The sequence below is a fragment of the Lagenorhynchus albirostris genome, chromosome 15 (genome assembly GCF_949774975.1).
Source record: "Lagenorhynchus albirostris chromosome 15, mLagAlb1.1, whole genome shotgun sequence".
Taxonomy (NCBI): domain Eukaryota; kingdom Metazoa; phylum Chordata; class Mammalia; order Artiodactyla; family Delphinidae; genus Lagenorhynchus; species Lagenorhynchus albirostris.
This window is the reverse complement of record NC_083109.1, coordinates 70,724,227-70,737,139: the sequence shown is the minus strand read 5'-3', so window position 1 is coordinate 70,737,139 and position 12,913 is coordinate 70,724,227. Positions and strand designations below refer to the sequence as shown.

General features: G+C 47.5%; 1 protein-coding gene across 6 annotated transcripts in view; it reads right to left on the bottom strand.

The window, feature by feature from the left end:
- KATNIP (katanin interacting protein) overlaps window positions 1-12,913 on the bottom strand; it is a 194,319-nt gene that overhangs the window by 85,742 nt on the left and 95,664 nt on the right. For all 6 annotated transcript variants that reach the window (XM_060124302.1, XM_060124303.1, XM_060124304.1 and 3 more), the window contains one exon: window positions 12,242-12,373. In XM_060124302.1, the coding sequence (XP_059980285.1) occupies window positions 12,242-12,373 (132 nt within the window). The remainder of the gene's footprint in view (window positions 1-12,241; window positions 12,374-12,913) is intronic.

Sequence of the window (12,913 nt, the reverse complement as noted above, 5' to 3'; positions counted from 1 at the left end):
CAACACGAAGAATGGCTTTGGCAGGAGAGGGAGCATAGCCAGGTACTGGGTTGACGGAAAAGCTAAGCTAAAATGAGGGGACACCAATTTCTTCCAGGCATCCAGGAGAGGGGCTTTGGATGTGAATGCCCAGGGACCGGGCAGACACTCTGAGTGAGTGAGACTGAACTCGGGGTGGGTGTAGGGGAGATGGGAGGCAGCTGAGCCACTGCCCAGCTCCAGCCAATGCCTGCCAGACAGAGCTGTGCTTCTAGTGTTGCCAGGTTTTTCTCCAAGAAAAGTTATCTGAATCTGATGTTTATGTGAAATCCCCCTGAATTTATTTGTTCATAAAGTATTGCAGTTTTTAGGAAACGTGAAAGCCAATAGAACCCAAGGGCTGGTCTAATACAGGCCACGGCAAGTCCCAGCTGCTCCTCCAGGAAAGTCAAAGGAAGCCCTGCATGCCTTCGGATGGCTGGCTGGCCTGGGTGGTACTGGCAGTGGGTCGTCCTCTGACTTTGATGGACTCTTGCTGCGGCTCCAGTACTGCTCCTGGGGACATAGAGTAAGGCACTGCTGGCAATGTGACCTGGGGATTCTGTTGTCCCCAGTCAAGGCTGCTTTAACTCTGTTTTCCTTTCTTATCAGCTACTCGACCTGCTCTGCAACTCGAGGGATGAGAAGGTGAGAGCTGGGAGGAGCTGATGGAGGTGGGGATTCTCATTGCTATGGAAACACTGTGGGTCCAAGGGGTGTGGTGAGGCCACTGGGATCTTCCTCACGCAGGTCCCTGACGCAGCTGGGAGGACAGGAAAAGAGAGTGAAAGAAAAGAAGTGGCCTTGAGTCCGTCTGGAGCTGGAACTGAGGAATCCTGAAACACCAACACACCCTCATCCCAGGGGGAGCTGAAGCAGAACTGGGTTCCCCGCAAGGCACAGGCATTAATGACACAGGCTCTCAACTCACTACACTGTGGGATAAGATGCTGCTCTGCGTGCCGGGGTACAGACGTGGGTGGGAAAGGCATGTCCCTGTCCTCACAGACCTCACAGTCACGGACGGGGCACAGACAGACACGGGTCAGGCACACAGGACACGCCAGCAGCAGGTGATGAGTGCTGGGGAAAAAAGCAAGTGGGATAAAAGCTAGAGATGACAGGAGGGAGAAGGACACTATTTCAGACACTCGGTCAGGGAGGGTGACATCTGAGCAGAGACCTGAAGGCGGCGAGCCTTGTGAATGCCCATATGGGGAGGCTATTCCAGGCCAAGGGAGCAGCAGGTGTCAAGGCCCTGTGGTGGGTGGAGCTCGGCACAGGGAGGAATGGCAGGGGGGCTAGCCTCGGGGAGCGAAGGGAAGCCTGGGGGGCAGCGGGGGGTGGACAGGTCTCATGGGACCCTGAGGCCACGTAAGCCCCAGAGGCCTCCTGCTACTCCAGGAGGCCACGCCCACCTTGTTTGCTGCTACGCCCTGGCTCCGGCATTAGGATCGTTGTCAAATGAATGGATGGAAAATGATTTCAATTCCGAACCTTGTCAATCTCAGTATTTGTGAATATCATTAAAACATATCATTTCCTCCTCCATCTGCAGTAAAGCAGAGCTGAGAAATTTAAGGCCCCTTCAGATCCTACAGAAGATCCTATAAATAAGGGCCAAGGATCTTGTGTACAGCTAAACAAACGCGCCAGCACTCTGACACTGGGGGTGCGAACCCCAGCATCAGTGCGAGGCTTGGGCAACATCAGGATAAGCAGAACCTGCGATTCGTAAGCTCTTTCTGCATTTCCTGCCTAGAGCACTTACAAAGTCAGTCGAAGGAGAGCCCCTGCGTGGTAACCCTTGCCTGTTTATTGCCACTATGTGGGCAAGAGCCCCGTCCGCTTGTGCCTCAGTGGTCTGGGGCTATGGTGGAGCATTGCGCCCAACACAACTATCTGTTCTTGGCCACTACAACCCTACGATCACCTCTTCTTGGAAAAAGGATAATCAGGAAGGCATTTTCTTGCAGCGGGGTTCAGCTTTGTCTGCACAAACCCTTCTGCCCTGAGCGCCTTTCATCTGGGAGGGAATGCTCCTGCAACAACACGATCGTTGGGTCCTGCCTGTGCCCTTTGAGTCATATTAGGCTAAGAAGATGCTTTTAAAAATTAAATCAGGCTTTCTCTGAGTGAAGGTCAAGGCCACAGCTCCACCACCAGAGCTCTCCCCACCCATGGCTTCCCAAAAACGCGTGTCCACAGTGCCCGTGTCCTCCTGAATCACATCCCTGCTGCCCGGCTGTGTAGACTGCGCGTTTCCTCATTGCACACGAGGTCACTGCCTTTTGATTCCATTGGAAGTTCTCCTTGCTCGCTTGGGTGAGCCGTTTCCGCACTGGCCTGAGCACCACGTGAGGGTGGATTTATTCTCATCACAGATCTGGAGAACGGTGGATTTATTCACACAATAAATCGTTGCCACCAGCAAAAGCCAAATGGCACATTTTAATTTATCCCAAGCTGTTCTTTTCTGGTTGAAAACCACTCCTCTACTGTTAACTTCACTTTCTCTTTGCTTCACTAGAACTTGGCTTTCATCTCTCTTGCAGGGAAACAAAAGAGTGTATCAATTCAGGAGATTTACCATGAATGCAGCACATGTCACAAAGAAGACGTGAGGACATGGGGGCTGTCTGGTCAGCTCACCAGCCAGGTGGCTTCTTCCCACTCGCCAGCTATGACTCGCAAAGCTCAAAGTCAGAGTCTCAGCAAAATGACCCCTTCCCACATGCAAGGGACCTTTGAGATCACCTGGGAATCCACTGAAAAGGCAAACATTACATCTGAGAATCACAAGGGTCTAACGTAGAGCTCATAGGCCGGCAGCCCAAAGGCTGAAGCCAGCCTGCAGATTGCGTTGTGTGACTTTTTTTAAAAATTGGAAACAGGGGTGGGATAGGGAGGGTGGGAGGGAGGGAGACGCAAGAGGGAAGACATATGGGAACATATGTTTATGTATCACTGATTCACTTTGTTATAAAGCAGAAACTAACACACCATTGTAAAGCAATTATACCCCAATAAAGATGTTAAAAAAACAAACAAAAAAATTGGAAACAGATGCTAAGTAAAAAAAAAAAAAAAAGAATAGGAAATCCACCTGAAAATCGGGATTCCTGGCATCTCTTGAAAAGTCCTATGATCTGACGTGGCAATCGTGAGCTGGGGGGCAGCTCCTGCTGCAGGCGTGGCATCAGTGATGGTCACGTGCCTGTAAGCCCGGAAACTGTGCACGATTTGTGCCGTGAAAGGTCCAGGGAAACAGCTGGCTTAGCCCTGTTTTGTCCTGAGCTGCACATACTCCCTCTAAAATCCACCCAGGAGGGGGAAGGGGGCTGCCCGCTGGGACAATAGCTTACATCTGAGTATTCCAGAGCCTCTGTGCATTTTAAGTTGGCTCAGCCTCAGCAGGCTACACGCTCCCCACAGCGTAGGAGACCGCGACAAATGGCCACAAATGCCTCCCACCTGCATCCCACCTGCAATGTGCCATATCGCCCTGTGACGCTGCAGCATCTCCCATCAAAAGGTGGGTGGAATCTGTTTCTCTAGCTGGGCATGGCCTGGTGACTTCCTTTGGCCAACAGGTCCTTAGCAGTCACGACCAAGCGGAGCCTAACTTAAGAAAGGACTTACATGCTGGGGTGTGTCCTCTCGGGCTGCCTGGAGACCACCAGGCGCTGGGTAATGAGACCACGTGGAGCAGAGACGAGGTGTCCCAGCTGAGGTCCCTGGGCCAGCGGGACTGCCAGACGCTGTGAGGGTGGCCGTGCGAGACCAGCCAGCCAGGCACCCACTATGGAACCGGCCAGCCCCCCTGCAGCAATAATAAAAGCATTGTTGCTTGCAGCCACTGCAGTGTGGAGGGGACTGTTAGGCGGTAAGAGGTAGTTGATACACCTGGCTTGTCCAGGCCTGTGCTCTTCTCATCTCTGAGGCTTATTTGGGGGCCTCTCCACAGGCAGATGCTGTCTGTAACCCTTAATACTCATTCTTCCGCTGCTGTCTCTTCGTGAGCCCAGGAATGCACGTGATTTTTAATGATTTTTCAAGGAAGGCAGTCAGCCCCCATCTCCCCATCCCTGACTAAATGACTTTACTCTTTCCTCGCATATTACAGTCCTTTGCTCTGCACCCGGCCCCTGAAGAATTTGTAGCAAAGTGTCCTGTGTGGTTAATTTTTGTAAGAAATGAGCAGCAGTTCTTTCATCCTCCCAGCAGCAGTGACCTTCACGGCATACATGTTTCCCTTCAGGGAACCACCTCTTCTCCATCTTCTCAGTCTACATGCTTTGGATGGATCTGGATCTGCCCCCACTCCTGGCCATTCCTGGGCCCTTGAGAGAACAGGTGCCTCTCCCTGACTACAGAGACTGGAGATCGGTTCAGGGTAGAGCTGGTTCTTGGACTCTGCTGGAACTATTTGGAGAGGAGCAGTCCCTTTCCCCGGGGGTTGCTAAGTCAGTAAATGCGAGCCTGGAGCCACCAGGGACCATCTCCAGACCACGCCTGAGACTACGGATGTGGTTCTCAAAGTGTGGTCCCTGGAGCAGTAACATCAGTATCACCTAGGAACTTGTTAGGAATTAAAACACTTAGGCTCCACCCTAGATGCACTGAATTAAAAATTGGGCAGGGTCCAACAATCTGGTTTTAATTTGCTTGGCCAATAATTCTGATGCATGTTCAAGTTTGAGACCCACTGGACTCTAAAGGTAGAGCTAAGTGATGAAGAAACAGTTCCTGGTGATAGCATCATCTGAGTACCTGGATCCCACCATACCTGAGGGCAGATCTATAGTCCTGGACTTTTCAGGTCTCTGAGCGATACATTTTCCTTTGTTGCTTCAGCCAGTTTGCATTTCTGACACTTGCTATTAATAATGAACAGTGACATATGTTATGAGACTCTGGACTTTGGCAGAATGGTCTTCCTGCTGCAGGTTTTCTTGACAGAAATGCTAACTGCGCTAACTGCAGGGCTGTTAGGGTCTTCTAATTCACTCATGCTGAGGGCTGTTACCTTATTTCTGTGGTTGGCAGCTTGTCCGGGTAAAGTGGTTCTGATATATAACCTCCCTAGAGCACTCTGACGACTTGGACAGTAAACTTTCTGCAGTAAAGACTGATCTTCTTTCACCTTCAACAAGACAACAGGTCTCTGGAAGTTTCCTGGAAGGCTTATTGATAGAGACCAAAGTAACCCAGGGCATGAGGCCCTTTCATTAGAACAAGGGACAGTTATAGTGATAGAGAGGAATTAAGCTCTCGTGGAGTTGCACCGTATGTACATTTAATTGACATAAATTCAATTTTATGACCTAGGCCAAAGATAAAGGAGCAAGGAGAGAAATAACTCTTTTAAGAGAGCAGGCAATAGGTTACACTTATGGTAATGGCAGGCTATCTAATCCAGACCAACCTGTCCCTGGAGCACAACTAGAAAACCTGGACCAAATAGTAGTATAAAAATCTGTTTATAAAAAGAAATCTGTTTGAAGGCATGGAGAGTGAACAGGGCTGTGAAGGGTTACAGGCAGGAGAACAGAAACCTAGAGAGGTGACCCCAGCACCTGGGAAGTGTTTCCCCTCAAGGTGCTGCTGATTCTAAGAGCTGTTGCAAGGCTGAGAAACTGAAGAGAGCTGGTGACAGACTCAGGGCTACAGTCCGAGGTACAGTCCGAGTCCAGGGTGACCTAGAAAGAGCCAGGCGTGAAGGGCACAGAAAGGTTAACAATGTAGGCAAATCTAAATTACTATTGACTATTTTAATAATAATAATGATGTCTGGTGAGGTTTAATATCTAGAGAGAATTAAAATGCATGACAATAATAGCATTTAATTTTGGATGGGAGTAAATGGAGTTACACAGTTGTAAGGTCTCCACTGAATGAGAAGCAGTAAACTTGCTAATTTAAAGTAGACTCTAATAAGTCAAGAATACATGCTGCAATCTCTGGTAATGACTAAAGAATAGTAAAAGAATGTATAACTAACAAGCTAATAGAGAAGAAAAAAGAGGGATAATGTAATCAGTTCAGAATAGGGCAAGAAAGGAGAGAAAAAGGAACATAAAACAGGCAGAAAAAATAAAAAGCAAACAATAAAATGGCAGATTTAAACTTAAATATATCTGCAATTACATTAAACGTAAATGGACTAAATGTGCCCATTAAAACACATCGATTGTTAGAGGATAAAAATAAAAACCAATTACATGGGGTTTACAAGAGACAAACCCCAATGTAAGGATGCATAATGTTTGAAATGAAAGGATGAAAAAGGATACGCTACATAAACACTAACCAAAAGAAAGCTGGTCAACTTTAAGACAAAAGCATTATTAGAGTGAAAAAGAGACAACACATGGTGATAAAAGGTTCAGTTCACCAGGAAGATATAAAAAGGCTGATTTTGTATGCCCCCCAGAAAGACGTCCCCCCCACAAACAGAAAGTAAAGCATCTAAGCAGTCCAGATTTTGCCTGGACAAGTGACAGCTGGTTTGAGTCTTCTGTCCTTTCAGCAAGTCTCAGGGTCCTGTGCCTCTGGAGGAAGGAATATCTCAGTGACCTCAGCATAATGCCAGTGCTTAAAGTCACATTTTCCCTACAACCAGACCCTAAACAAGGCCAACTGCTTCATCTGGGGCTTGAGCAAGAAGCTGTGATTGTCCCCACCCTGGAGGAGCAATGACTCTCTTGGGCTTCAGGAGAGGTGATGTGGCTGTATGGGGTTTTCTAGAAGGAGCCACATATGCTGCACTTGATCATCAGTCTGAGGGATTTTCAAGGGTAGCTTTAACCACCTGCACTTTTTTTTGACCTTTAGAACCTCATCCCCGTGCGACATGTGGCTCCAATGTCATCCCATTTCAGTATGAGGGTGGTAACAATGCCATGGTTTTCAACTTTCCTTTTTTTCAAATTTGGCCTATGTAGGAGCCATGTATACTTAACAGATAAAGGCTGACCTCCAAACCTGTTCAAAATGAGGATTCCGCCACCTCAAACAGTGTCCTCTTTGAGGGAGTCAATGGGACAAACTGAGAACCAAGTGCCAGGGACAGCTGGTAATCTGATTTTTACCAGATGGACCCAGTGACATGTGCTGTTTATGTGAATGCATTGCTTCCTTGCCATGGTGGTCAGGAAACTCAAAGTCATGAGTGTGACCCCCTGAGGCATTCATCTGTTCACCCCTTGGCGTCAACTTATTGTTCCTACTCTTGTTTTCCCTTTACCTTCATTTCCTTACATATTTGTTAAAGTCTTCTTGCACTACAAAATTTGTTAGAACATGTCAGAACTTCTTGGAGAAAGGCAGATTATAAATAATTAATGAAGCTCGACTTCTCAAAAAACTGTACATGAAGGTGTGTGTTACAGTTGACTTGTTGAAGTCTTAACCTCCTAGTACCTGTGAATGTGACCTTATTTGGAAATAGGGTCTTTGCTGATGATCGAGTTAAGATGAGGTCATTAGGGTGGGTCTCAATCCAATATGACTGGTACCCTTATAAAAAGGGGAAACTTGGACCCAGTGTATACAGAAAGCACCAGATGAAGGTTGGAGTTATGTTGCCACAAGGCAAGGAAATACCAGAAGCTAGGAGAGAAGCCTGGTGCAGATTCACCCCTAGTGCCTTCAGAAGGAACATGGCCCTGCTGACACCTTGATCTTGGACTTCCCAGCCTCCAGAAATGTGACACAATAACTTTCTATTGTTTAAGCCAATCAGATTGTGGTACTTTGTTACAGCAGCCCTGGGAAATGAATACAGTATTTGAAATGATTTTAGCTGATACATGGTTTAACTTTAAAAATGTTAACTATATATTTATATTAATGAACATTAGAAAAAACAGAACAAGTGACTCCAACCTGTGGATTTTAGGCACGTTATTGCTTAGAACTAGACTGATGTGGGTATGTCGCAAGCAAATAGCAGTTTAGTTGACACACGAGGGGCCATGCAGTGGAGTGATTTAGAACAGATACTCTGCAGCCAGGTTTTAAACACTGGTTTTACACTTACTGGCTGTGTGACCTTGGACAGATTCCTCAACCTCTCTGTGCCTTGGTTTCCTCTGTATAATAGTGTTGATAATAGCAGTACCTACTGCACGGGGTTGTTTGGGTGATTAAATGCAAGATTAACACGTGTGGTACAAAACACAGCCTGGGAGCTGGTTCAGTGCTTTGTAAGTGCTGGTTCTTCATTTTATTACCCAGAAACGTAAATATTTAGTGATCATGGCCAGCACATGAAGGAGGGAGATCCCAGTGAGCCCAGTAGGACGGCTGGGAAGGGTGCTTGACTGCCACTGTGCTGCTCTCCCTCTACCGGGGCTCTGGAAGTTTCCTGCACAGTGGCACTCTACCCTTGGTTTCATTTCTTTTAACAACTTGTCTTTTTTTTTTTTGCGGTACGTGGGCCTCTCACTGTTGTGGCCTCTCCCATTGCGGAGCACAGGCTCTGGACACGCAGGCTCAGGGGCCATGGCTCACGGGCCCAGCCGCTCGGCGGCATGTGGGATCTTCCCAGACCGGGGCACAAACGCGCGTCCCCTGCATCAGCAGGCAGACTCTCAACCACTGCACCACCAGGGAAACCCTTAACAACTCGTCTTGGAGGAATTTTCTAAAAAGCCATTTTAAAATTTTTCACATAGAGTGAACATCAGCAGTACAGACTGGAGTCCTGTCAACTCGAGCAGTGGTCAGTGGAGCCAGTCCAGGTGTAGAAGAAACAATGGCTCAGGGCTTGCCCTCCACACTCTCCACCAGCTGACCCTGAGCAAGCACTTGCTCTGAGCCAGGTGCTCCTCTAAGCAATCTAGCCATCCAGTCCTTTAATCCTTATACTGACCTTCAGAGGAGAGTCTTACTCTTATCCCTGTCTGGCAGATGGGAGAGTGAGGCCCAGAGAGGTTAAGTAACCTGCCCAAGGTCACAGAGCTGGTAGGTGGACGGGAAGGATTTGTACCAGGTGGTCAGGCTGCAGAGTCTGCCGGGCCTATTTTCTGCCAGGGTTTCTGGGCTGGTGGGCTGTCAGCCCAGAGCTGCTGGTGGGCTGTCTCAGCACCCTAAGAGCCTTTCTGAGAATGTAGGGCATAAAGGAGAGGCTGTGGCAAGAGGTGGGGAGGGCAGGCTGCTGACATACTTTAATTACTGGGGTCTGGCTGTGCCCAAAGATCACACCACCTTTGAAAGTTCATTTACATGGCTTGATGTAGATGCTTTTCCTTCAATCCACTCTTTTTATCACTTGCTATCTAAAAATGCTTTGCCTTGTGTTAGTACGGTCTTTTCCCCCCATTCGTTTGCGGCTTGATAAGGGTTAATCAGGGAATGCTTGGGTGCCACGTTAGCCAGACCTCCACCTGCAGCTCTGCCTCAGGGCTCCACCGGCACCCGGAGCCTCCTGAGCCAGGGCACTGGAGGGTCCACACCACCAGGCGCAGCCCACAACCCAGGACCGAAGGGAGGGTCCCTCATCCACCCCGGGGTGGGAGCAGGCTTCTGCCCAGCACCGTCCCCTGAGCTCCCCAGCCAGGTGGAGCTCCACTTGCCCAGTGAACTTGCTTGGTGATGAAGCCAGTTTGGGCTCCTCCCCTATCCTGTCCCCTTCCAGGGACCACCTCCCAGCTCGATTACTTGTTCTGGAAACCTTATCTCAGAGTCTGGTTCCGGGGAATCCAAACAAGACAATATTTACATAGCAGGGAACAAACGCTCAGTCAGTGGAAGGATTGTTATCACTTCCTCCGCCTCCTTCCATCTGCCCTGAGCTGCTGGGAAAAGAGCTTCAAGCCTCAGGCCTCATGCACGGAGTGCACTGGTCCAGATCTGGGAACCGTGACTGTCTGAGTAGGGGTTGCTTCCTGCCACCAAGTCCCTTGGCCCGTCTCTGCAGGAAACAGTCCCTCCGGCTCCTCAGTAAACGTGGATGGAATGTCTTGGCCACAGAGGTCACTTGTCTAACAAGGCTGGCTGCCTGGGGCTGGATTTTGCCCTACGCACCCCACAGCTGCAAATTCTTAGGACACCAGGATGCCTTGAGCTCTCTGAGCTTCTTTGGATCACAGAAATCAGAAGCAAGTTGCCCTCACAGAGTCACTCCAGCCACTAGTTTGGATCCACAGCCTCAGACTGAGATGTTTCATCTGCAGCCTCCAGTGTGTGCAGTCTGCTGGTTAAGGACACAGCAGTGGAGTCACTCCACCAGGGTTTGAGGCCTACATCTGCTGATTTCCAGCTGTGTGAATCACCTGCTCTGTGCCTCAGTTCCTCATCTGAGAAATGGACACAGTCGGAGAACCCACCTCAAAGCCTGGTGATAAGGATTATAATTTACCTACACATACAAATTCCATATATAATTTACTTATACAGTAAGTCCCCTACATACGAATGAGTTCTGTTCCGAGAGTGGGTTCGTAAGTCCAATTTATTCATAAGTCCAACAGAGTTTGCCTAGATACCCAACTAACACAGTCAGCTATATAGTGCTGTACCGTAATAGGTTTATAATACTTTTCACACAAATAATACATAAAAAACAAACACAAAAAATAAAGAAAACGTTTTTAGGGGACTTCCCTGGCAGTCCAGTGGTTAAGACTCTGTGCTCCCAATGCAGGGGTTGTGGGTTCGATCGCTGGTTGGGGAATTAAGATCCCACACGCCGTGCACGGTGTGGCCAAAAAAACAAACAAACAAACAAACAAAAACAACAACCAAACATTTATAATCTTACAGTACAGTACCTTGAAAAGTACAGCAGTGCAGTACAACACCTGCCACACAGGCGCTGGCGTTGAGTGAACAGGCAAGAAGAGTTACTGACTGGAGGAGGGAGAGGAGGTGGGAGATGGTAGAGCTGAAGGATTGTCAGCAATAAGAGATGGAGGGCAAGCTGCAATTTCACTGAAGCCTGACGTTGATGGAATGCATGTTCACATCTTTGAAAGTTTGCAACTTGAAGGTTCGTATGTAGGGGACTTACTGCATATAGGTGAGTAAATTTCATATAGAATTTATATATATATATATATATAAAAGTAAACTATATAATGTATATAAGTAAATGATAAGTAAACACATAGTAAATTCTAATAAATAAAAGCTTACAATGGTGGCTGGCTCATGGTAAGTACTCAATCAATGGACCTCCTCATTCCATTAGAAGGGCGGCACACGGACCTTTCACCATAAACTTCTTTGTACCTTTAGAATGTAGTATCATCTGCATGTATTGTTACCCATATAAAGTAAGCAAATTCATTTAAAAGTAAAAACAAAAAGAAAACAAATTTTCAATTATAACCACATCTTGGTTTTAGACCCAGAAAGTAACTGTGACAGTTAATTTTAGGTGTCCACTTGACTAGGCCATGGGGAGCCCAGCTATTTGGTCAAACATTATTCTGGATGTTTCTGAGAGGGTGTTTGGGGGTGAGATTAACATTTTAATTGACAGAAGAAAACAGACTGCCCTCCACAGTGTGGGTGGGCCTCATCCAATCGGTGGAAGGCCTGAATAAAACAAAAACGCTGATCCTCCCACGAACAAGAGAGACTCCTCCAGCAGACTGCCTCCAGATTTCATCTGCAACACTGGCCCTTCCTGCCTGATGGCCTGCGAACTGGAACACTGACTTTTCCTGGGTCTCCAGCCTGCTGACCCATCGTATAGATTGGACTTGGCAGCCTCCTTTATTGCATGAGCCAATTCCTTACAACAAATTGCTCTCTGGAGGAGGGAAGGACTGGGAGTACGGGGTTAGCAGATGAACACCATTACGTACAGAATGGATGGACAACAAGGTCCTACTGTATAGCACAGGGAACTATATTCAATATCCTGGGGTAAACCATAATGGAAAAGAATATATAAAAGAATGTATATATGTGTATAACTGAGTCATTTTGCTGTGCAGCAGAAATTAACACAACATTGTAAATCAACTATACTTCAATTAAAAAAATAAATTTCTCCACCTCTCTCTCTCTCTATATATATATATATGTATGTATATATATATGCATATGTATATACACACACATCCTATTGGTTCTGTTTCTCTGGAGACGTTGACCAATAATACATTTGCTAAAGGTCAGCTCAGGCCTCGGGGAGGAGGTCCATCACGGCACCCCACTGACCCAAAGCCCAGTCCCAACTGCTCGGGGGTGCACACAGAACTCTTACTTGAGCTTGCCCTCTCCTGGTCTGGGAACACGGTCAGGGGCTGGGGGCTCCGGTTTGGCTCGGGTTTGCTGGGAATGAAGACCTCAGCGTTGTCCTTCCGCTTAGCAGACAAATTCCTTTCCTTTTTATTACCTGTAAAAACACAATAGTTTATATGTCAAACACTGAGTGCAGGCAGAGTTGGGAAATTCTGCTCCAGCCTCTGTTTATTTGTGTGTTCACTTATTCATTCAACAAATATTGATGGAATCCCTGCTCTGCGCCAGGCACCATGCTAGTTTCGGATTTGCTGCAGACAACAAAACAAGTTTGCTGAGAGCCGTTATGTGCCAAGTACCACATTTTGGTAAATAAGTGAATTCTTCTAGGACACATACAGGTTTTCAAGTTTTAACATTTCTGAATAGGGACAAGTCTTATAAACAATGGGGTACTGGGTTTAACTGGCAGCAAGATACATAAAGTAATGATGTAACCAAGGATATGCAAGAGCAGGAAAAGCATAGTAGGACATGTTTGCTGCCCTCGAGGCACATTCTCGCCAAGGAAGAGGATGGTTGAATGGATAAGAGAGCAGGGCTGGCACAGAAGAAGGGATCCAGCACCAGGGTCACAGAGGAGCATGCAGCCTGGAGGACGGGACTGGCAGGTATGCAGTCGACACTGAAGAGA